General features: G+C 35.2%; 1 protein-coding gene across 1 annotated transcript in view; it reads left to right on the forward strand.

Moving 5' to 3' along the window:
- Positions 1 to 25,802, forward strand: part of ELP4 (elongator acetyltransferase complex subunit 4) — a 133,180-nt gene that overhangs the window by 34,929 nt on the left and 72,449 nt on the right. The window contains exons 6-9 of the mRNA XM_085062997.1: positions 2,815 to 2,899; positions 7,871 to 8,059; positions 22,124 to 22,232; positions 24,926 to 25,032. Of these exons, the coding sequence (XP_084919123.1) occupies positions 2,815 to 2,899; positions 7,871 to 8,059; positions 22,124 to 22,232; positions 24,926 to 25,032 (490 nt within the window). The remainder of the gene's footprint in view (positions 1 to 2,814; positions 2,900 to 7,870; positions 8,060 to 22,123; positions 22,233 to 24,925; positions 25,033 to 25,802) is intronic.

The raw sequence follows: 25,802 nt of genomic DNA on the forward strand, positions 1-25,802 counted from the left end.
TCAGTTCTGGTACCTGATGGCTAAATTAGACTACAGAGTTCCCTTTTGGATAATCACTCAAGATGGATAGAAGTTCATTTCCCCATGATAAAAATTAATTGAAGACAGATTGTGAAGCCAGTTCTCCTAAAGGAAGTAGTAAATGGGACGGGGTGTTTGATGCCAAAAGGAGGCATAAACTTTCTCTGTCTTATCTCATTTTTATGTTGGGGAAGGGCAGTTATGTCCTGGTGCTAATGCTGGGCTCAGGTTTACAGGGGTGTGTGGCTGACAGCAACTATTCTGCCGTGGTTGTTGCCAGGATATTCTGGTGTCCTGGGTGCTGCACTGCTGCAGCTGTACTTAGCAGAAGGGCAGCAATATCCTCGCTGGTGACTCTGTGCATTGCAGGCAACACTTATTTGCTACCTCCCTGCTTCTGGTCTTGTTCTTCAGTGCAATTACCAAACAAGAAGGTTTGATAATCAAAGCAACCAAAATAATTAAGCTGCAGTTTTTCAGTAATACTTGTAAATTTTACCTTAAGGATATATGTGCTTATGAAAAAGAATACATGTATCTAGAGTCTAGATTTACCAATAAATTTAGATAAAACAGGTTGGACCGTCTTGCCTAATGGTGTCTCCTTATACATAACAAGGCTATTTGTCATACCCTTGATAACCTAACCTTTGTTAACTGCTTGGAAACTATCAGCAGAGAAGTCAGAGCCTTTGTTGTAACCAGGATACCTCCTTGTCAGCTCCTGCTTTATCCATTACTGAAGTGCTAAACAAAAATAGAGTAAAGAAGGAATTGTTTAAACTCATTATCAAAATTAAATGGTGTTTGGTAACGATACCAAAAAAAAAGACTAGAAATTGGAAAATAAGAAATATCTTATTTCCTTCCTTAAATATTATGACAAACATTGCCAGAAGGGTAATGCAACTTGCTTATATAAATAGTGTTTCTACAATATTTTTCATGTTCTTATTTACACAAGATGGGTCAAATTCAAGTAAACCATTAATATTTTAGAAAGAGGTAGAAGGGCACCTGGTTTTATATGCTTTTAAAAATCTAAACAAGTTAGTCATTAATCAGCCATTGGCAAGTGTTTTGATTGCAATATATTCTTTGACAAAAAAAACATGTGATAATGTGAAGACACAGAGAGTGAATTTTGGCTACTGCAGGGATGAAAGTTCACCCTGTAAACTGACAGCTGCCAGGCAGGGTAGGTATAAGATTTAATAGCCATTCCTTTGGCAGCTGAACACTGGGAAAGTAATGGACTTCACAAGTTAAACTTCCCTGTTTGAGGTGCTCCTTTTTTTGTATAGCAAAGCAGACTTTATGCATGAAATACCATGTTGAGATTATATACTGCCAGTTAATTTTCGGCTCTGAATTTCATAAAGAATATTAAATTATTAAGGTACATCAGTTTAATCAGTGACCTTCTAGGGTTCTAAATCTGAAACAAAAATAAATAAAGTTTAATTTGGAAACTCTCCTTTGTGTTTATATCAGAGAAGAATCATCTTCTAATGTTGGTTGACATTAAGTATTTAAAATCTCGGAATTATGATGACCATATGACATTTTTAATCATAGATGTTTATAACCCAAATTTATTGAGGCTTTGGGGTTGGGTTGATACTCTTTTCTTAAAGGAAACATAGAATTTTGAGTTGAAGCAATGGTATAAAAGACAGATCATTGCAACTCTTACATTCTTCTTAGGAAAGTTGAATTCTCTCCTGTGCCAAGAGATGAAAGCAAGTTTATTTGGGTTTATTCATCAGTAAAATGCATTTGGATAACAGTCTAGACTCTTAATAAAGTAATGGGAATAGTTTCATTAGTGTTTGGGCCAGGTGGTCTCTCAAGGTGCTTTCCAACCCAGGCTGTTATCAGACCACACATATAAATGCTTGGAGAGAATGAGAATATTTTAGAGGCAAAATTTTCAAAATAACTTGTCAAATTTCCCAAGAAGTACAGCAAGAGGTTTGAATCCTCAACCCTTGATGGTAATTAGTGAGACCTGGAGAAAATGTTGGAGGCAGAAAAAATAAAAGGGCTTAAGCTGAATTGAGGAACCTACATCAAGGCCAGACACCCAAGCCGGTGTGCGCTATGGGAGTTAAGAAAACAGTATGTCTATTTTAAAAGTGAGCACCTGAATTGCTTTTTGAAAGTAAAGAGCTTCTAAGTCAGACAAGATGATTTGCTGAACTTTCATTTTGTTTTATGTCTTCTTATATCCATTTTTAGCCATCAGTTTGCTTTTGTTTGGTTTTCCGAATGTTATATTATATTTTCTAAACAATACATAAGATAAGTGCTACCTCGCAATTTTGCTGTCAGGCAAATAAAGCAGTGAAAATGTATGAAAATTTTCACAGAAAGTCAGCTCTGTTCATCAGGGCATTGATTAGGTATACTTGGAATAACAATTGGGTCGGTCTTTGTCAGTTACAGAAGATTTGTACTGGGCTGTAATGGTTTCAACTTTAAATTGATACATTAAATCATTAATCTTCTAGATCTAAGTGAGCCTGACATAATTAAGTTATCTTAATCCCTAGAGATTTTAGCTTTCACTAAATGTCTGAGCACTGGACTAGTTAATATGAAGCAATCCCAACTGCTTATAATGTCAACTTTATTCAAAGTGTTTTGGGGTTTTTTTTCTTCTCCAACACTTTTTTCTGTATAACACTTGCACTGAAAACTACATCTACTCGTATTTATTTTTATACAGCTGTTGAAGTCATATAGGAGAGTACTAAAATACATAACTAAAATATTTGTTCTTCCCAACAGGAATATGAACAGTGGTTATGCAAGGCTGCTTCAGTCCATTCAGAGGATCATTTCCCAGGAAGGCTTTGATGGCTCTGATCCCCAGGTACTGAAGACTTTTATACTCCTCTAATCCTATAACTACTGTGTTCTGGCTTTTTAAGGGTGGCACAAGAATGTCTTGGACAAATTAATAAAGAACAAATTGCTTTTTAGCATTCCTAACGTGAGCAAGCAAAATAAGTAGTGTTCTTTTCTCTTTTTTTTTTTTTGCCTGTTACAGATATGGAGGACCATGCAAGAAAGAAATGTAAGACAGCATTAATAAAATGCATTTTCTGTGCAATTAGCTAATAAATGGATGGCCAAATATAATGTAGTTAAGCAAAACACATTTCCCCCTACAATATTTGTTTTTCAGATTATTTCTTTAACAATAATCTGTTCAAGATTCTTGAGGTTAAACATTTATTCTTAAACTTTCAGATTTTTTCAATGTTTCAGATGGAATGGAGTGAATTTTTTAATTAATTAAATGGTGGCGTCTTTTTGTAGTGAGCATTGAAAGATGAGTAAAGAAATAAGAATGCTATTTGAATTTACAAATTAAAACAACTTAGCAGCCTTCCAAAAATCTCTGTACTCTTCATAATTTGGGCAATCAAAAACATTTTAAGTGTAGCAACATAAGCTAAAAGACCATTTTTAATTTGAGCAGTGCCTATTGGTTATTCTTTGTCATATTCAGTAACATGGGCGTTCTTTTGGAGTTGATAGAAATAAAATAAAAAATTGTATGTACTAAAGCTTAGCTGAAGGATAATTATTGGTAATAGAAATGTTACTGCAGTAGAAGTCAATTAGTATAGACTCTGGAGAATCTGAAATGATTTCATACAAGACTGTGTACCAGTCCAATATCTTAGGAATCATTTTTGCAGGGAAGACAATGCCGGGAAGGATGTTTTTGTGTCTAACAGTGTGTTTTAGGAACATCACCTGCGCAGAGCACTTGTGTGTAAATGTAGGTTATTTGTGCTCGTCGCTCAGCCTCTGCCGAGATGTCTGCTAGGCTTTCCCTTCCCTTTGGTGGCAGTGCCAGTCTGGAGGAGGCACTTGGTCCCTGACAGCCCCTCTCCCCACTCGCTGCGGTAGCCATGGCAACAGCCATGTGTGTCATCCTCCTGTGCAGCACGGGGATGCTCCTCCTGTTCCTGAGAGCCCTGGGTGAAACAAACACCCTGCCAGCCTCCAGCCAGCAAACAGCCTCCTGCTGAAGACATCAGGCTGTTATTGCTTATTTTTCTGTTTATATGTATATAAAAGAAAGTGAAGGTTATTCAGAGAGAGCATTTGGGGGTTTTTTGCTTGCAAATAGGGAAAAATTAAAGATCACGGATCATTATTTTCTGTACTTTTTGTCGATTTTTTTCAAAATGTCTTACTAGTGTCGATAAAACAAAACCAGGACTTTAACTGAGATAATGTCAAAGTATATGTTTGCTAAATAATACATATAAGTTTCTAAGGTGAAGCTTTAAAAGTTAGAAAAGTCCTTTTTCAGGCCAGTTTATTGATCTAGAAAGCCATTAGCACTATGTAGTTCTTTCTGTTTCAAGAGAGGTAATGCATATGATTTCCTGGAGTGGTTTCTATTACTTTCTTTTAATATTCCACTTTTCCCCATGCATCATCTTTCTTTGTACACTCAAATTTTGTACGTTTAGAAGCCTTGTGTAATACAACCTTCTTAAAAATATGTCCAGAGTTGAATATAGTACTGGCCCAGATCACACCTTGGATCTTTTATTGAGCAAATCTCTGAGCAAATCTCTGCTGCTTTGTATCCTCTTCTATTTACTGGGCCCTCAGAAGTGCTGTTTAAGTAGGCAGATATGAAGACTGTAGAGTAAGGAGCAGACTATATTCTTCTGGACCTGTGTATAATTGCCATATATAATTATAAAAGCTTCTGAGAAATTTGTGTGTTTGTGCACCCCCTTCCCTCCCCCCCCCCTTCCCCAAATAATCCTCTACCTGACTGGTAAAAATTTCAGATATTTTAGGCTACTTTCACGTCAGTATGCAAGAGATTTTTAGATTTACTACTCCTCTATTTGAAGAGTGGTGTGAGGAAAAGGGAGCAGAATGTGACTCACCCCAGCTGAGAGATGGTTTGACACAGTTAGGAAAATTAGTGAAAACTACCATTAGAGGTTTAGTAGACCACTGATAACATGGTCAGGCCTCTCTAGGACCTAGTATGATTGGTTAACATTACTTTTGTAGAACCATCTCCAGGTGGCCATCAGAGGTTAATTTGTTTTTACTGTCATGCATGGCTTTGTGAACCTTAGGACAATAATTCCTGTTTGATGTGTTAGAATACAGGAAAGTTTGGTTGAAGTTGACCAAAGCAAAAACCTATTTGTTTACACTGACTGGAACATCTTTGCCAAGGCTTGTTTGGAAAATCAGAGTTTGAATTACCTATAACCTTATAAATACGAGCATCAGGTTTACATGCTTTCTAAAACCTCCCAGTAACTCTTGGCTGTTGATCATTGAATTTGAATCCTTTATAAATTGATCCTGGTATTAAGTTTTACAGACTTGTACCTGTTTGTTTCAGAGTATTTGGGGCTTTTCATGTTAGACAACAGAGCTTTCATAGGCAACTATTTCCTTAACATTTCTTTTGTATATTTTGGACCTGAAGTTGGGTGACTTTCAGGATAATTGTTGGGGGTGGTTGTTCTTTTTCTTGGCTTGGAGTTGGGTTTTTTGAATTCTTCAGAATCAGAATTTCTGCTGCCAAATCAAACACTGTTACAAAAATTACAAGTAAAAGAAAATTAAAAAATAAATCCAAACTTCCAGACTAATGTGAATATAAAAGATCTAGTGGTATATTTAAAAGAATGTTAACCTACTCTTTACAGCAGGCTTGTTGTGGTAGAATAGTAGACTTTTTTTTTAATATTTCAGTTTTGGAATAAACTCTTTGTAAGGGCCTTGTGGGCCTGACAGAATTATACTGATTATATCTGATATTATCTGGTGTTTGAATAGCTTTATCTTTTACTACTCTTATGATCTGATGTTGTGAAACAAGCATCTGTCATCCTCTATCGAGTAAGAGAACAGCTCTTTCCTCTGTATGTTTTTCTTACGGATGCTCCTCATAAGACAAAATACTTTTCTCATTTAAAAAGTTTCTGTAAGTTTTATGTATGTTTGTGCTGAAATTTTGAAATACTCTAACACTTTCTCTGCCTGGTGTATATTCATAATATTTAGATAAAATAGTTTTCTTAAATGCCTGGTTTTTTCCTGTTTCTTAAATGCACATCAAGAATTGCCTGAATCTGCTCTGATCAGAAGTAAATAAAGAATATTAGACTAAAAGTTCTATTTTTTCTATTCTTTTTAAAACTGACTATCTGAGCCTAGCAAATACCATGCAGAGAGGTCAGATTTTGTTGCACTATCCTGTACTGTTGTCCTGATCTTCACAGACTACTGTAAAAAGTTAACTTTTCATAACTAAAAAGCCTAAAAGCCTGCAAAGCCTGAGACTAAAGAATCTGCCAGAGTTGAAACATGGATTGCTTTCCCAGAGATTGGAAGTAAATTGGCAGATCAGTTCTCTGTGTAAGACACACAATTGGATAAATGCAGAGCCATGTGGTACTAACTGTGTCTCACAAGCTGGGCTCTGTCTACCCAATATGTTTAAGGAAGCATTTGGAAGAGTAACCTCTTGTCTTGTCAAAACCTTTCCTCTGGATTGCCAGAGCAGCTGTGCAATGTTTTGTGCTTGATAGTTGCTGTTCATTCCAGCTGTTGGAAATTATAATCTACGGTTTATCAAAACACTTTTCTGTAGTGAAAAGTACCTGCAAGCTTTTATTTATCAAAACTAGTATTTTTAGATGTATGTATATATATGTGTGTGTATATAATTAAAGAAAGCTGGTCTTTAAGTATGAACCCTGAACTCTAGAAATGTTTCTTTGATCAACTTGTGCAGGAAGTCTTTCAACAAGGGAGTTTATTGTCTCTCTCTCAGCTGTTGATAGCAAATATGTCTAAAATCCTTTTCAAAGATCACCAGGAAAGGTCACATCAAATAAACAGAAATGGGATTTGTCATCATGAGAGATAACATTTTACTTTGCATAAACAAATTACAACTCTGGCTTCATAATCTGTCCCTTCAGAAAAAGAGCTTTATCTGAGCCACTGCCTCTGTTGGATGCTCCTCTGGCAGCCTCCTGCAGGGCAGCAAACAGGCTTTAGGTAGGGAGCACATGGGACTGTTGAGGATTTTATATGTCAGGACAGCTTAGATTCCAGTGCCCAGAAGGCATCTAAAGCAGACCAGAAACTCTCCTGTCAAGGTGTGGTCCTTAAGAGACAATCTGCTGATGTCCCCATCAGATTGTTTTTGTACAGCTGTGGGTACAACTTCCTTCATTAGGGGGAAGGAGTTGAAAGGAGCATAGATGATACTTGGAGACCTCTAAGACAGTGGCAGGCCCTTGTGTTGGTGAGGCAAGGCACTGACCTTGTTCACTCCGAAGGAGCAGGAGAAGTGAAACTGGAGCAAACAGTCAGAATAGTCAGAGTATGAAAGTAACGCGGCGGAAAGGTGAAAATAGAGGGAGAAGTTGTGTTTGATTGCTCTCAGGCACTTCCAGCAGACTCTCTCAGAACTGGGGAAAATTTTTTTTTTTACGTTTTTTAGGACAGTGATGGAAGAGAGAAAAGACATAAAAGATCCTAGTGTTACTGACTTTTATGTCAGAATAAACTTACATTTAGTTGGTTAAAAAATGCAAATTAGTAGGTCTCAGTATTTTCATCTGTCTATTACATTTGTAGTTGCTTATCTGACATAGCATGATATCCAGGCAGTGAAAAAATGCCATTCCATTTGCAATTTTTACAAGATGGACTGAGATTACTATGATCACATAAAATACACAATTATTTTGGATATGCATTCTAGAAATTTTGTTATTCCTCCTGGTGTTTAAAAAATAACAAATGACTTTTCTTTTTTCCCCAACAGAAAAAACAAAGGAATGTTTTGCGGATAGGAATTCATAGTCTGGGTTCCATACTGTGGGGTGATGACATTTGTTGCAGTGATACTCCTGAAGATGCCCATAGCCTTACAAAATTTCTGTACGTTCTCCGTGGCCTGCTCAGGAAATCTTTGTCAGCCTGCATCATCACAGTGCCCTCTCACCTTATCCAGGTAGGAATGCTGCTTTTGCTGCCTTTCAGTGCTGACACCAGTTAATAAAAGCTTAAGGTTTGTGGTAAGAAAACAAATGCAACTTTGGACATTTTCAAAAGTCTTTTTTCTCAAAGGGTGAACTTAAAACATGATTATATCATATGCTTTACACTTTCGTGGGAGAGTCATGCTGCAAAATCTACAAAGACCTAAATATAAAACTATTTTAGGAACAGTTACACCAAATGTAGGTCTTACTCCTTTTTTAAAAAATTATCAAAATTTCAGAAACTGAAAAAAAGCAAAGAAAATACCTATAGTAATCTCTTTTTAAATTATTTTTTGCAACATCTCTGTGCACTTTCCCACTGCCTTCAGAATGGTTTTTGGAGTATAAATGCAAGGCTTTTCAGTCCACTGTCTTTATCTGTCATGCTCATTATGATGATATGATCATATTTTTAAAGCCAGGAACTTAAAGGTACAGGTTTGCTCTATAATGCTCTGTAATTCTGTAGTCCTGTTGGGACTACAGGAGCAAACCAGTTATGGCATCAGAGTCATTTTCCCAACTGCAAAATCAGAAGCAGTTAACAGCATCATTCCTGATAGTATATGGGGAATTAAATGTACCTTCTGAAAATAACCTTTTTTAGCAAAAGGAAAAATGTAGATAGTCTTTTGTTCTGCAAATGGTAATGTAACTTACAAAAGCAAAATTATTATTCACAATGAGCAGAGAATCTATAATTTTAGGTATTTGATTTGAGTATAGTAAAAAAGTACTGGATTACTGGATAAAACCTCATATTATGCAAAATGTTTCCATAGTAGATGAGTTTATCAATAGACTAAATCCTGGCTTATGTATTACATTTTGTTAAAGGTCTTTGAACACCTGCAAATGTTATTTATTTAGATACCAGTGCAATCACTGCTTTGAAAATAGAGAAGGTCGATTTTCTAATTTTACCATTGTAGTGAAAAGTGTGTGAATATTCCCCTTGCAGTACATACCTCCATCTCTTTACTTACTATTTTTAAATATTAGGCGGCAGTCTGTCTTCAAAAAGAGGGACAGTTAAATTTAATGCAAGAAATAGAATTTTAATAAGAATAATATATAGAATAAGAATACTTCTTACACACTGGAATTGCCTGTCCATAATTGGGACATACAACTCTTTCCATTGTACTCTTCTTTATATATCATGCCAATAAAAACTACATTCATATTTTAGAGGAGTCCAAAAGTGCCTCTAAGAAATGAACTGAAGGACAAAGATTTTTATTCTCTTTCAAACTTACTTGGGAAGTTGATTTTTGGTTTGTGTTTATAAATTCCATATAGATCAATTCTCAGGGAGTTAGGATTGAAATTATGCCTCATGTTTTGAATAACTGAGTTTTTAATTTTAACAGTAAGTGCTAGAATATTCTGAATTTAAAAAAAAAAAGAAACATTATGTACAGAATCTTTGCTTAGCTGTCTTAAATGAGGACAATACTTTTTATTTTTTAAACTGTAAAACTTCATGCATCCTTCTGTAAGCGCTGCACTGTGGAGCGAGCTGTCATTAGGAGGAGCAAAGCTGCTGAGGGTTCCTCCTAGCCCACATTACTGAGTTCCCAGAGCCCTGCTGTGTAGTTGTTGCACTCTCCAAGAAGCCTGTTAAAGAGCCCCTGGGAGCATGTGTCCAGCCTCCCTGGCACTGGTTAATTGGTGAAGCTGGCGAGATGAGAGGACAGCCGAACATGTGCTCGCTCCGGCTCGCGCCGCAGACAGACCTTGCCTTATAATAACAGCAGCTGCTCACATTCTCACTGCACAGCTACTCACCATTCTGTTGCTCAGGGGTCTTGCTGCATTCAGAAAGTAAAGAAAATATCTCTTCTTTCCAACAGAGTAAGAGACAGGGTTGGTTTTTTTTTTTTTCTCCAAGTGGATATGTGTTTAATTTGATCAGAGTTAGTTATAGCATATGCTTTCTCTGTTGAATCTTCAAGTCAGTGCACTGAAGGGGTAGAGAATACAGACTGTTTTTCTGAAGATGTAGTAAATTCCACATTTTTTTCGTGAACTACTGTTCCTGTATTTCCTATGTTGTAGTTTGGCCCCTAACTAAATTAATTGGGTGGTTTCCAAGTAAATTGTTCACATGTGTAATTTCCATGAAGGACATATAAGTTCAAAATCACATTTAATCAAAGTTTTGTCTGGATGACACATACAAAAAAACAGTTTCATCTTTACCTGCTTTGTCATGAAAAAGTAGATTTTTAGGAGTGACATTACTTGTCTCTGTCAGTCAGTACTAGTTATTCCAATAAAGAAGAAGTAAAACAATTGGTAGTACTGATTGTCAACAGGGACAATGTCTTTTCAACCCAGACTAGTTCTGTTTTTTAGATGGAGTAGAAGAATAATGCATATATGTATATATATGCATGTAAATATATATTTTGTAATTGTTTTATTTATGTATTTTGCCAAATACTTTGCGTGTTGCACTGTGACAGGGAGTTCACAAATCAAACCTGCCTGGTTTCTTTCTTTTTCAGAAAGTTTAATTTTGCCTTTACTTTTCATATATTATCTTTGCTCTTGGCTGGTGAGACATTAAAATGATCCTACCTAGTTCATATTTTCTGTATTCTGGTTTGTAATTTCTCTCATGCTGCCTCCTTAATCTGTTTCAAAATAGTCACTTTACCTTATTACAGTAACATAATACAGCAATGCTGTTATTGTTTGTTCACTTTTCCTGCAGTCTCATGTCTGGTTTGACTCTTCAATGACTGCAGAGCATTTAAACAGTGATTTTGTTCTTGATGTTTTTCCCTCTGTGATACATATGCACCAATGTGGCTCTTTCATTATTCCAGCAATTCATTGTCTTGGATTTAATAACTTGGAATTGCATTTATCCAGGGATGATGCTTGTTCATCCAGCTTGGTGGGACAGTTCATGGTGTTCTGTAAGGCTGTATTTTGGTAAAAGACACAAATTTGCAAAAGAAGTATGTTTGTGTGTGGAGTTTTTTCATGATAATTGAAAGAAATTGTTGTCCACAAAAGCATACAGATTTTTTTGTGTTTTATTGATCAAACTTCTAGGGCAAACAATGCATGAAGAAAAAAGAAAATTGTCTTTTCTCAACCACAAAAATAGGAATACATTATTCTGGAAGATGGTTTGAAGAAAATTACACAAAAAACTTATTCAATTATGAATTTTATTCAGATGATGTGTGACAAGTTTTACTTGATTGATATTTTCTACCGATTGAACATACTCTTATCTTACACTGTCTGTCAGGTAATAAATATTGAGCTACTTACGAATATGATTAAAATAGTTGATGGAAGGTTATTTTTCAAGTCTTCCTACTGCTTCTTGAAAATGCATTGTGCCTAAGAAATCATATGGTACATTTGAAAAGGGAAAATTACTTCCATTTTTAAAATCTAGCATTGATCAAGGAGGGCAGATTGAAGAGGCAGTTCATATGTTGTTACAATTTCCAAGTTTAAATAATATTATAAAAGCAAGGAAGGATTATTTTTCTGTGTGTTGATAATCTGTGCATTTTAATACCTAAATCTAGAAAAAGAATTATTGTGCAATTATGTGACTGAAAGGACTTTAATGTCACTGGTTTATACTGGAAAAGCCCTATATTAGAATTTAAAATATTTTCCCATAATAATTTTTTCTTTAATTACTAGAAATCATTGGTAAATCCAAGAACATATTTCCCTCAAAATACTAAATAATGTTTTTAATTGTATTCCTGTTCTTCTCAATTTTGTATCACTTAAATAGTACTTTTATGAGTAGATTATTATCTTCACCAGGAGAAAGCACAGCACTTGTTAAAGCCATCCTTTATTTGGAACTCGAAGCTGGTATTACTGGTAAGGACTAAAAACCATATTAGTCAGCAAGTACCAAGGGAATTTAATTGACTAATGAAAAGTCAGTATGAATAAGTCTGGTTACAGAACCTGTCCTCAGAGTCTGAAGTTCTGTTTAGCAAGGTATTTTCATTATTTCATCCAGTATGTTAAAAATTAATTTCCTGCAATATTAATGTTTTGATGTTTTGAATTCACCGAAGTGCATAAGTTACTGTACGTTTCAGTGTAGAAAAATTCAGAAACAAACCTTTTCACATCCCAAGCCTTTTGTGTTCACACTGAGTGACTTAGCAGCTAAACTCCAAGTCAAGCAATGGAGTGCTTTAGAATCCATTGCTAATATAGGATTATAAGATGTGAACTCCTCTAGCTCGTGAATTTCTCACAGTTTGAAATCTTTATTCCTATGACTAGAACTAAGAGTGATTGCCTACCTTAGAGCTCTAACTTCTGAGAGTTCACTGGTGTAAAGTGCTGAATAACCTTCAAATGTATTTGGTGAGGTGGCTGCTGCACACAGATTTGTATTGAGATCCAATGTCATGTGGTTTCTATATCATGATTAAGGAAGCTTTCACATATTTTTCTATATAGGAGTTTTTTACTTGCTTTATAATGTTACGTGTTACTTTTTGCTTTATGTGAGAAATACAGTCTAACAACTGTACAAATAAATATTGAGAGTCATAAATTTATGACAGGTATTTCGGGTTATCCACATAGTTTTATGATATGAGTATTTTGGGTTTTAGACATGCATAAAAGCATCTTTAAAATTTTGATTGAGTAGGAAGCTCAGGGAAGTATCCTATTCAAAATTCAAATAGCGAAACAGTAAGTTTGGGTTTTTTTTTAATTTCTCTTATTGTTGACAGTATTTGCTAATCAAGTTGTAGAAGGAATAGAAGATTTTGTGGTTTCAGAGAATCAAATTTTGGTTGCAAACAGGCTGTGTTGTAACACTACCACTTTTGATTTGGTAACAACTACCCATTTCAAAAACAAATACAATATACATCTGAAGCATGTTTTTGTCCCCCCATATTAGTTGTGTTTTAACCAAATTAATTTTATTACGATGTACAGTCACATTGTATGTTAAAGTGGCATGCCTAAAACAGCCTCGCCATTTTAATAAATTTTACTTTTTAGAAGTACATTATATACACATCCTTATCACCACCTCATCAATACACTCTCTTTAATAAAAAGAAATTGCTTTCCCAAAGTGCATATGTTAAGCTTGAGAAGTGCATGAATACATGTAACGTTGCAGTTTTATTTTACATTTGAGGTATATAAACTGAAAATATGTCTATGAAAATTAGGCAAAGCTTAGAACTAAATCTTTGAACTACAGCATTAGACCTAAACAGTTAAATATCCCATCACAGTATGGAGATAGTCATCTGTTCAAGCATATGGAATCTTTTGGCTACTGGACTAAGTAGTTAATATAATGCCCAGTGTCCAGACATGGACACAACTGTTATGGAAGCAGAAGGGAAGAGGCTCATGTATTGAGCCCATTTGGACACCGATAAGTAAAGATTAGAAGATTGACTTTAAATGATACACAAAGTATTTTTTTGCCTTAAGCAAGTAACTCTTTCAGAAAATGGAAGGCAATATTGTTTTCCAGAAGCAATTTTAATTTTTTTTTAGTAGAAGTCCAGGTTCTTGGGAAAAAAAAAAAAACAAAAAAAATCCTTTGACTCTAGCATAAATATATGGTTTATCTGTTCTATTTCAGAACAAAGAACAATAATTTTGTGTGAAAATACTTTACAATAAATCCTTGCATATCTGTTTCCCATCTTAAATGATTTTCACAGAACCAAATATTGATTTTCTATGTAACGTCTGCTTAGAAACATTTTCATGGGAACTTTTGCTGTTGTTTAAAAATCCTGAAATTTCAGAATCTAATTCCACCTCTATTTGTTTAGACATTCTCTATTAATTAGAATATAATCATAATAAAAAGGAATACTGCATCTTTAATGATGTTTTTGTGCCTATGCAGTTAAGCTTTAATGCTAAGGAAAAAAAAAAAAAAGATTAAATTAGCCTTGTAACCTCTTTCTCTTCCAGACTGATGATGGAAAATAAAAGCTCTTAGCCACAGAATGTAACACTTAGAATTAATATTTAATTAGACCAGCAAATTGTACACCGTGGCTGAAAGCTTCCAAAGAGTTGTTAGTGCCACAATTGACCTACAAGTTTAATAATAACTCACTTCTAGGAGCAAGTGCCAGTTCAGCATAGTGGAGCCACTGTAAGAAAGTCCTGTGAGATTAAAATCAGCAAACCAAATGGCAGGCGAGGATTCCTGGGATGGAGCCTTCTGGAAAGCTGGGAGCTGGAGTAGCTTTTCAGCCAGGATTCAGATGAGAACAGTGGGCAAAAAAAGCTGATCCCTCCTGTTCTGGGAGCTTCTGGTTGTAGGCCAAAATCTTAGAACAGGTTTTTTCTAAATGTTCTTGCTGCAGCTATTAATTTATATCACAAATCAAGTAATGAATGGCTTAGCTTCATCTTTTAATTAAGTTTTAATACAAACATTGTCGCTGAATTCATTGGTCATGAATTTTACTCATGAAAGAAGGATACATTTTTGGTATGATGTGTCATTTAATATGTTTGTATTGCAGAATGTTTAATTTTATAGTGTCTTATTGCTACATAAAGGGGTTCTTCTTAGAGTAAGTTATGATGAGCAATTTGTCGTAATATTATGAAAAGTGTAAATTAAAGATGAAATGGGTATACATTGTGAAATATAGCATTTTGAAGGTTAAATAGCTTAATCTTGCTTTTCATTTTATGAAGAATTAAAATATAAAGCCAGTAGCTCTCCATTAGATATCCATCAGAGCCTTAATTCTATGGCAAATTATTCTAGTGAAATAGGGCACCATAAGTTCAAAAATGTGCAAACACACAGCAACAGACTGAGGAAGGAGCATTCTGCATTATTTATTGGCTAGATCCTAAATAATTAAAGAAATGCCTACTCATTAGTTAAAAATTAAAGCAGGTGAGGACCTTGCCAGCAGAGGGAGCAGTCATGTCTTTCCTTAGGTTCCCATCGTTTCCAGCCTACCCATCATTTCCACCCTACCTCTTCTTATTGCCCAGCCAGTTTCCCATCTGGACCTAGCTTTGCCAGCCTGCTCCTGATGACAGCCTATAATTTTATACTGGATAAGGGATTAGTTTTTTAAATGATTTTATATTTCAGAATCTTGCCACTTGATTATCAACATCATTCAGATGTTCCTTTTGATGCTGTTAATTGAAATAATAGTGCAGGTTCTTTTTGGTCACTGGTGAATAAAATGCAATTCACTGTTTAAAGAACTAAAGTTGCAGTGAGTGTTAGCCTTTCTAAATTGGTAAGCAAACTGCAATGACATTTTTGTCAGGCAAAAGGGCAACAACAGGAATTCCTGAACCTTTTCTTACAAGAAATGATTCCCAGTGGATTCATAGGATTTTAGTTAAGCCAGTTGGTCTCAAATACGTAATTCATCAGTTTTGTTATGGCTCTTTTGTAGTATGACTCACTCTTTAGACTGCTTTTGTGTCTCTATTTTATACTACACTATGAGCAACTTGTAGCACAGCATATTTTCTGTGTTCAGTTTTCTAGAGGAAGCTGCTCAAAAGACCAGTTCATTTTTGTAATGATGAAAGACAAGTAACAACCTACAGATTTCTATATATGTGCTTTTATAACAGTGAGACAATCTCATTAGTGAAAACCAGATATTGGTCAGGGGAGGTGCTGGGCTCAACTTAGCCCAGATCTTGTCCTGATTTCTTCCCAACCACTCACCCTTCACTGGAGAAGGGCTCAATCAGATTTATTTCATCTCCTCAGTGCAGTAGGACTTGTACAAAAGCCCCACGCCCCAGAACCATTCAGTCACCTGCAGCCTGTGCTTTCATCTTCTCAATGCTAAGGAAAGAGAAGAGAAAAGCACTGGACAGGATTCAGCTCCAAAAGTGTCACCCTTTAACACACTGTACGTCTGTCACCTCTTTCAGCCAGATAATAACAGGATTTTCAACACCCAGCTTTCTGGGCTTCTACTCCCACACCATCTTCATGATGCCACCAAGTATTTTGCTGATACCCCGAAACCATAGATGTGCCTCAAATAAACCAAGCCTCAAATAGAGGGGGCAGACAGAGCTACAATGAGAGGCTGAGTTGGGATCCCAGCTCACTGTTGACTGGCTTTTGGCTTTGGACAGCTCACATGACACCTTTGTGCTTGTTACTGACTTGTAAATGAGGAATGCAGCACTTGTCTGTCTTTTGTGAAGCACTTGGAGATCAACAGATGGAACACTTGATTTAAACTACTAGACTTGGTTCATTTTTTTTAGGCTGCAGTAGCAACTCTTATTGACTTGTTTGTCTCTGTTTAGTAATCTCTCATTTCACTGTTGGCCTTTAGGTCTTCCCTTCAATGTCAAAATAGACATACTTCTTATTTTGTAATGTGCCAAGGTTTGCTGGCCTTAAATGCTTTCATAGCTCAAGTAATAGACAAGTGTCTTCAGTGAAGATCCAAAGATTTTTTTTTTTTAAGTTTTTTTTTTTTCCTAGTGTGTGATATCTACTGTTTATTTCCTGGCTCATTATTCTTCCTGAAAATTTATCAAAATTGATTGTATACAGTGTCATCCACCTTCATCAGACATTTTATGATAATATGCAAAAACACTGCAGAGTTCCCACAGCAGACAACTATCAGGACAAATGTTATTAAAAGCAACCTTAAGAGAACAACCAAAATCTGGAATTAATGTGTTGTGTAACATATTGACCAACAGATGCTTTGTTACTCTCTTTCCATTTTTATGAGTGTGCTGCATCTAATTGCCTGCTCACGTCTTTACTACATGTCCTTTCTTCGCTTCTGCACCTTGTATAAAATTATTCAAAGCTATTATTTAGTGCTTTAAATTAGCTAATGGAACACATTGTACCTATAAATAAGTCAACCAAATCAGAGCTTCTCTTATTCCAGCCATACAGATGGATTCTTATAGCTAAGTTCTATTATAGTCTGTAAGATTCTTCAAAGGTAAAAGAAGATGCCTAATCAGTCAGAATCCCTAAGTGTGGATTTCTCATCACTGAAGGCATTATAGTTTGTAGCAAATCCTCTATATATATTTCTAGGGTATCTGTCTTCCAGCAAAGACACCACACTTGTGTTCCGTTTTCTTGTGAGATTGGTACAGATTTCTACACCCCAAAATTTGTTAATATACTGTTGGTCATCTTGTATTCCTGTGGTCTCAGTGTACATTCATTTCGGAGCCAAAATTGAACATTCAGTTGGTAGATTTGCTGTGTGCAAACACCGTAAACAGTTCTAATCCATTTGGAGTTAGAAGACATATAGAATTTTATAGTTTATAGTCTTTATTAATTATCAAATAATGCTTTTTGTCAGAGCACTAGTTAATCATTTATTTTGGGCATTTGTGAATAATCAAAAAGTGCAGAAATTTTTTCTCTCTATAAAACTAATACAAGGGCCTATTACCTAACTTCTTTTACCAAAATAAAATGTATGGGTAATTCTGCAATTTTTTGAGAGTAATTATTAACAAATGGTTGTAAATATTTAAGTCATGTTTCATAATAATTTATATTTCCAACGTTAAATGCTTTTAAGATTCAGTAGCAATGACAAGTGGTAAATATTTGTGTGTTGTGAAGTATTACCACATCATTGTGTGATAATCTGTCAAAAATATCAAGAATTATTTCATTTATTGAATATCCAACCACTGCTTCGTTTTAGTCTAGTGTGGCTGTCTCCATTGTGGTGCTAAGCTTACTTCAGCTTTATGACAGAATGTAGCAGAATTTTTTGAAAAATACAACTGATTTTTGAGCTTTTCTTGAAAATTCACACATTTGCTTTAAGTTCATAAGGTTCATAATGCTTTGCATGAACTTGTTTTCTGTTTATTATTGAGACCTTCTTTCAAATGAAGTGTTTCTGGATTTTTGGATTCACCTGTTGGTAACAACAGATTGTTGCCTCCAACTACAATTTTACCTAGACTTGGGAGGAGTATCTGAATTCCTTTTTGAATACTGTGCTGTCATATGAAATGTATGCAGCTTGCTGTTCAAACTGGATTTTGTCCAAATACGAACAATATTTGTAAGTAGTGTTTTAGGTAATGAAACTCAAGTAGGATTCAATGTATTAGCTCTTAATTAAACGTTTTAAAATAACGCCAGTGATGGTATTATATTACCAGAATGTAAAGATACAGAAGTTAAATGTAGCCTTCTACCAAAATATCAGCCTAACATCTCTTTGTAAAGAGACCTGGTCTCAAAATACCTTATTTTCAATGCAGTATATAGGTCAATATTAAAATTATATTAATGTACTGATCATAATACAAATGCAAATATATGCAAAAAGCCCATGTAATTCAGCTATTTATATAGGTGCTGATTGGATCTCATTGTACACCTTAAACATGAGTGTCTTATTTCCCTTTAAATGTTGCGATTGTTTATATGTACTATGTAGAAAAGTTGAAGCTGTCTTAAGAAAAATTTCAATTCCCTGACTTTTCTTTGCTTATGCAGTCCAAGGACTGAGAATTTAAATACTTTTAGTGCACAAATTTTGTGAGGTTTTTAATTATTTTTAAAAACTGACAAAATGAGAGGATGTATCTCTGGGTGTTCGAAAAATTTTGACAGGATATCAGAGGAGAACTAGAAATTAGAGCAGAGTAGAAAAGACAGATTTTTTTCCTAATATGGAATCCAGATGAACCTAGATTGATTTGATTAATAGTAGTAATGATAAAATTGTGGTACATTAAGAACTCAATCCAGTAGAAACACACAATATTAATTTCAGTGTGTATGTCTGAGCATACAGGCTATGCATTAATTTGTGTTGGTAGAGTACCATGTTTTATACTCAAATACAGCCCATGATATGTTTTAAACTGCTCTTTTTGAAAATAAGTATTTTTAAAGATGCACAAATAAATACTCAAAGGTAAGTGCCTTCTGAAAAATTAGTAAGACAAAGCAATCTTTTTCCATAATTGCCCTTCCTCAAAGCTGGTTAAACACAGGTACAGTTCCTGTTTCCATAGCTAGCTTGCTACATGGATTTTCTTGATGTGTTTTGAAAGTATGCTTTGGTTGAACCCAAATATTGCAAGTTTGCACTTAAAAGAAAATGTCTGTCTAAAACAGTAGCACAAAGTAAGATATAGAATGGATGCCCAGCCCAGCCTGCACAACAGGATTGCTACCATGTTGTTAGAATAATTATATTTTGGCTGAACTAACTAATTTAGAAAAACTGCAGTACATCTAGCAAGACTGAAAACTTTCCAAGACTGGATTGGGTTTGGGTTTTTTTTTCATTTTTAGTATAATTTAAAACAATACCTCTTCTAGCTGCCAACAAACTCTTTCCCTGAATCTCACCATTCCTGGCTTCCCTCCTAACCATGTCCTGGCTCACCTCCAGAGCTGCCAAGTTTATGCCAGAAGCAGGAGGTAGATTTGTATGGGGCTGGAGGAGGATCTGGAGCTCTGTTAAATTTTCAAGCCCAGATGGGGCAACATGATTTGTGTGTTTATGTCAGTATGCCATACATCACAAGTATCTGTGTGCTGACGTCAGCTTTGATTGGACATTAATGTGCTGAACACTGCAAACTAGAAAATACATGATAGATACAGATCTATGGCAACAATGCCACATAAGCAAATGTCTGTTTGGTGTGGCGATTCACTGTGCAAAATATTTCCCAAGATACACTGCATTAAGCCAGGGGAATATTTTGACATACTTGAAAAACAATAACAAAATCAATATGGGCAAAGAGAGTACCATTTAAGAAAGCAAACCCTTTCAGAGGAAGAGCTGAAACCAACATATTAAAGTATGTATCATCAGGCAAATATTGAACTGCTGTCCCTCACTTGAATCTTTCCAGAATTAAAACCAAATAGGAAAGATTCTATTCTTACAATTTGCAGGACTGTCAGTGATGAGGGTGCATTGCTGATGGCTGAACATCTTTCTTTCCACAGTTTTTGTAACCCATTGTTATCAAAACCAGCAAGCAAGAACATTAATGGACAGCAAATATTCTTTCGAATGATAGGATATTTTTTCTGTATCAAGAGTTTAGCTTTGTTTCCAGGAATCAGTGTTTATTTATGTATATAAAAGTTTTGTATTTCTTACTTACACAAATACCATCCAACAGCCTGCTGAAGAACTGGAAAAATATGGTTATTTCTGGTCTGTGGATTTACAGAGGTCACTGACTACTTCAGATTTGTATTTATACCATCTTTATGTGATTGCCCCTGTAGAATAATGTGACCAAAATATTCCATTAACATATCATATATTGTGTCTCTCTTCCTAGAAGAGGAAATGATTTGCAAGTCAGCTTTACTATTTCAGGGGCTGATATACTAGCAAAGTCTAGGGACTGGTGTGTAGGCAGTGTTCTTTTACCTCAGATCACTTATGTTACTCCTCAGACGGGAAATTCTCTAGTATAACACTACTTGATCATTATCCAGCATTAGACTTTGTAGGTATAATGGAAGTTCCCTGATTCCATGGGGATGGATGCTCTTGGCCTGTGCACAAGTAGCAGCTTTGAAAAGAGACCCCTCCCCAGGATTTGATGCCATCTGGCCCGTAAGGTGGGGAAGGGAGGGGGTGGAAAGGTACCATGGGATCAGTGCATTTAGGCCTGGTAACCTGAGCAGATTGGGCTGTGCAGGACAGGCCACAACTTCATGTAGTGGTCACAAAACAGAATTCAGTTTGTTCTTTGACAGGAGCAGGAAATCTTCACTTTTCATGTCTGCTGTGGTTATTGAAATGTGGGTTCATGAAAGCGGTTGGGATATTGATCTCCATTTTAATAAACATGGATGTCAGTACAATGCATAGACTATTCTAACACAATCTGTGCATTTTAGAATGCATAGACTATGCTTTTGTCTCTCTGCTCCTAATTGATAAATTGTTATTATTAAATAGTTTACCAGTATTTAAATTGACCTTTCAGAATAAGCACCAGTCATATAGTTTATGAAAGGAGTGCAAAATGTACAAGATACTTTAAAATTAATAAAAAATATAAAACTATAACCTGGAGATACAGAGCTAATTCCTTATCATTGGAATGGGTATTTTGAGGTGATTAGCCTTGATACCCCTGAAGATTTGATGAATGTAGCACCTACAATCACCAAGAACAAGAGTATTATACCAGCTGTCCAGGCACCTTTAAGATAACTATTTCTTATCTTAAATATTTTGCTTTTTACCACAGATGCATTTCTTTTTTTTTTTTTCATTAAATATGGACATCATCAAAGCATTTAAGAACATTTTTTCTGACTTACCTCTGAAGATCTCTGTTGTGACCTTTGAATGTCTCTTTCTGCTATATACAATTAAGTAAAGAAAACCATGTGGAAAGCAGCTTATTTAATGCATATAATGGTACATTATAACACAAGACATGCAGCATCACTTAAAAATCACAAATATATTGAGAAATGGTAATTCTGCTTGAAGCTTTAGATTCATATGTTGTATAAAGAGAAACTTTTAGAGGGATAAATGCTAAGAAATTACTTGAGTTTTCCATGTTCAACTGATAACCAAAATGAGTAATTGTGTGGGTTCTGCTTGGTCAAAATATTAGACATTATACGCCTCAGTGTATTAAAAATCAAGGTTTTCAGAACACAAACAAAATCTGGGCATCAGACTCATAGTAGAAATCAATGAGAGAGAAGATTAATACATGGTTTGTAAATATTGGTGATGTGAGCAAATGCTTGTTATGATGATTTAGGGAAATACTAATTTAGTGCCAAGTTAGGCTTTTTATGGTTTCTCCATGTCAAATGTATATTTTCTGTAGACAGATATTTCAAGTCTTTTTTTTTAAGAAAAAAAGCCTTCTACCATAATTTCTAAGTATTGATGACCTATTTTCCCTCACAGTTTGTCATTGAGAAGACCAAGGCTTACTCTATGAACATTAATTACCTTTTTCATCACATAGGATGTGTACTTTGTTTCCATGTCTTACAGAATAAAGCAATTATGGAACGTGTAACAAACTTGTCAGATATGGTAGTTGGTCTTGAATCATTTATTGGCTCTGAGAGAGAAACCAATCCATTGTACAAGGATTACCACGGTAAGTTCCATCTTTAGCAATGCAAAAAGTCTGCCCTGAGTGTTTCTAGGGCACTTAGCAGCTCACCCTCCAATTGGGTATCTACTATAAAGGAGCGTTTGATTTCATTTTGGAATATACCTCTTAAATGTTTCCCCTTGCCTAACCAGTCTTGAGTTAGGGAAATTTTCAGCAAAGTGCATTAAGGCTGCAAAGGAAACATGGCAACTCCTTGCGTGTTGTCAAGCCGTATTACTGAGGCATGGCTCAATCAGATGTACATCTCAACAGGCAGGCTTTGGGGAATTCACATGCAGGGGAGGCTTGGCAATCATCTGACCAGCGAGCTGAACTTGTCATGAAATCAATACTTTTGATCTGCCAAGTTTTAAATTGAGAACACGGGAAAACATATATTACAGTAAGGTGAATAAACTGCTAAATTATGTGCTAGATAAACTTTATCTAAAAATAATGTTCCGTTTTTTCAGCTATACATTACAGCACTTGTGCATTTAAAGAAATGAATGTGGGTGTATATCGCATATAAAATATGAAACAGATTTTTGTGAAAAGTCATATAGCCTTTCAAGTGTTTTATCTTCAAAATGTGTAATGGTGTTTAATCTTGCATATTGTTTCCCAAAGATTTTTGCTGGCTGTTGCAGCAGAACTATTTAAATTTTAAAAACTATATTGGAAGTTATGCACAGCCAAAGCAGTGAATAACAGTTTTAGCTAATCTGGAGCAGTGCTCAGAGTGTGCATAAATTACAGCTCTTATTATTGTGATACTACTGTAGTTCCATGGAAACCTTTAGCTGAAAGTAAACTGCTTATCCGAAACCTGCACTAAACATATGACAGTGGCAGTGTTTGCCATAGCAGAATGTATAGGGTATATAGAAAAAAAGCAAAGATGGTGTTGAGACACCACTGTGTGTATGCAAGCTGTAATTAATAAATCAGAGAAAAGTCTTTCTGACTGTGAAAGTAGTGCATATTTCATGATCTGAAAAAAGGTGAATGAAAAAGAAACCGTGAACAAAAGCTGGAATAATTTGCCTAATTATTTTTCCAACTGTAAAACCGTGATATGGCCTTTGTTTATGCTAACATAATTCTGTCAATTTAATACTCCTTTTCTCAGTACTGAAGAGATCCTTTAAGACAATGTGTTTTTTAGCAGTTATTTTGTGGTTTCCTGTAAAAAGTTATGCTAAGTAATTTCTGGAGCTCTTTAATAAAAATTATGTGCCAATATACATAGCTTTTGAGATTTACACAACCTTAATTTGACAGTCTGAAAAGAGGTATTTCTAACGGTTTTAACTTTGTGGATTCTTTTTGCTTAAGAACATATTTTAACATATTTTATTTACTGCAGACGATGAAAGATTTTGACATTACACAGGAGAAGTTTGATTACATTATTGCAGTATGTAATGAGTTCTCCTTAATAATTTTATAAAGCTGCCTGCAAATTTAAATGTTTGAAAAGCCACAAAATAACAAAAGAATTATGTAGACGATTCCTAAATAAAATTTCTAGGATACTGTAAATAAGGAATCCTGTGTTATGCTGCCATTCCTATATATAATAATTAGATTTTGTACTCAAAAACCTAACAAATAATTCTTCTCATTCACTGGATGGGAAGCAGGGATAGAAGGTTTTAAACCACAAAAATGCTTTTCTAATATTATTGAGTATTTTTGTAATTAGTGCCCATAAAAATTATGCTTTTTTAAGTATTTCAATTTTAGGAAACTTCCTTAAAAAAAAAACGCCTGAAAAAATACTGGCCTTATTTTAAATAGGAGGTTTAATGTTTGGGGATTTTCTCACAGCTGCCGTTTTGAAGTCAGATACCTTTTCTAAATGCTCAGTATTTCCATTTAGACGCTGGCTTTATGAATAGCAAATATAGGCCAGTAATTGAGAAGCCCTGTAGAATTTTCCTGGTTTTGAGATGTAGAAAATCACCCTTAGGTTGTTCAGAGACTATATTAGGCTGCACAAAAACCATCCAGCGTCCTTGTCAGATAAAATCAGCTTGAGTTGCAGCTGACAGAATGCAGAGCTTGCAGTGCACCTAGTACTGTTAAAAACATCTGAACAGCGATGGAAGCCTCCTGCAGGAAGAAAACGTATTTCTTCTGGGGTGGCACAGGGGTTAAAATTTATTAAAAAGCATGCTCTAAATCGGGATTTTCCAGCAACTTTTTCAAGTCATTTTCAGGGCACAAAACGAAGGAGTTCTCATTAGAGCTTCAGTGGTTATCAGTAACCCATAAGCCTTGTTTTGCTGGCTGCTTACTGGTGCATTTAATAAAATAAAGATCACTCAGTGGTGCCGTGGGCAGCATGCAAGGTGATAGCCATATTTGCTTACTGTAAATACAAGAGAAAATCACACACAAACCGGCTGTAGTTTTGACAAGTATTAAGATCGCTCTTTACATCTGTACTTCTGTACCAAAGTGCAATTAGTTTTCCTCGCACAAGGATTTCTGTTTATCTTATTCTGCTTGATTACTTGAGCATAATCGCACCGTTTGCTTCATTGCTCCTGGTAGTAAGCTCCAGTTTAAAAAGGGGAGGATGAGTGTGTGTAAATATACAGAATTCTGCTGTAAGACTCTAATTTATGCATCTGGATGACAGCATTTTCCTAATTTTTTCCCCCTCCTTTACTCCTTCTTTCCACAAGGTTTGGTTCATGTACATCAGATTCCTCGGCTTAATAGCTTGATCTGTGATGTGTCAGACACGAAGGACCTTGCTTTTAGACTAAAAAGGAAGCAGTTCACCATCGAGGTAAGAGAAACATTGTTTCACTATTTAGAACCCAAAAGGTGGAGCTAATCCCATCTCTTATGTTTCGTTTTGTGAAATACATAAAATATGCATCAGATGTTGTAAATTCATTTCATTCTGGTTTCGCTGCTCTGACCGGTTTTATAAAATACTGTAATATGCCTTCTAATTAAAAATGTCTCATTTGCTGCACTAAATCGGTCTGTTATAAATACTTTATTTTGGTTTAAAATGTACGTAGAAAGTAGGCCACAACCTTCAATAACAAAGCATGACATGTTTCTAAGGATGTCAGGAGCATATTTAATTAAATGTTAATGACTTGCTCTTACTTGTGTTAGTGGGTGGGAAAGTAGCTACATGTTATTACCCCAGTAGAGGGATTTTAATGTATAATGTTGCCTAAAATTGTGTGTGGTATGGGGGATAAGTGTCCTTATCAGTATTCAGAAACCATTTTCTTTGCATTACTGAAATCACCTTTCGCTCTTTTATGTCATTTTAAACACAGTATCATTTACACTAATGTCCTTAAGTAAATTTCCTACTAAATTTAAACTTTTTTCTGTGACCTTTATGCAGACAGTCCTGATAGAAAGCAGTAATACAAAAGATGTATTTCATTTTAATCTTGCTAAAGAGCAAATGAACATAGCACTATTAAGCAATTAGAGCTGATGTATTTATTAACCAAGTAATGCTTAGAGATGGAAGATGGCTTTCAGGGTGATGTGATAGTCATCGGTACAGTCTGGGCAAATTTTTTTTTT

This window comes from Lichenostomus cassidix, chromosome 5, assembly GCF_008360975.1.
Source record: "Lichenostomus cassidix isolate B80296 chromosome 5, HeHo_3.0, whole genome shotgun sequence".
Classification (NCBI taxonomy): Eukaryota; Metazoa; Chordata; class Aves; order Passeriformes; family Meliphagidae; genus Lichenostomus; species Lichenostomus cassidix.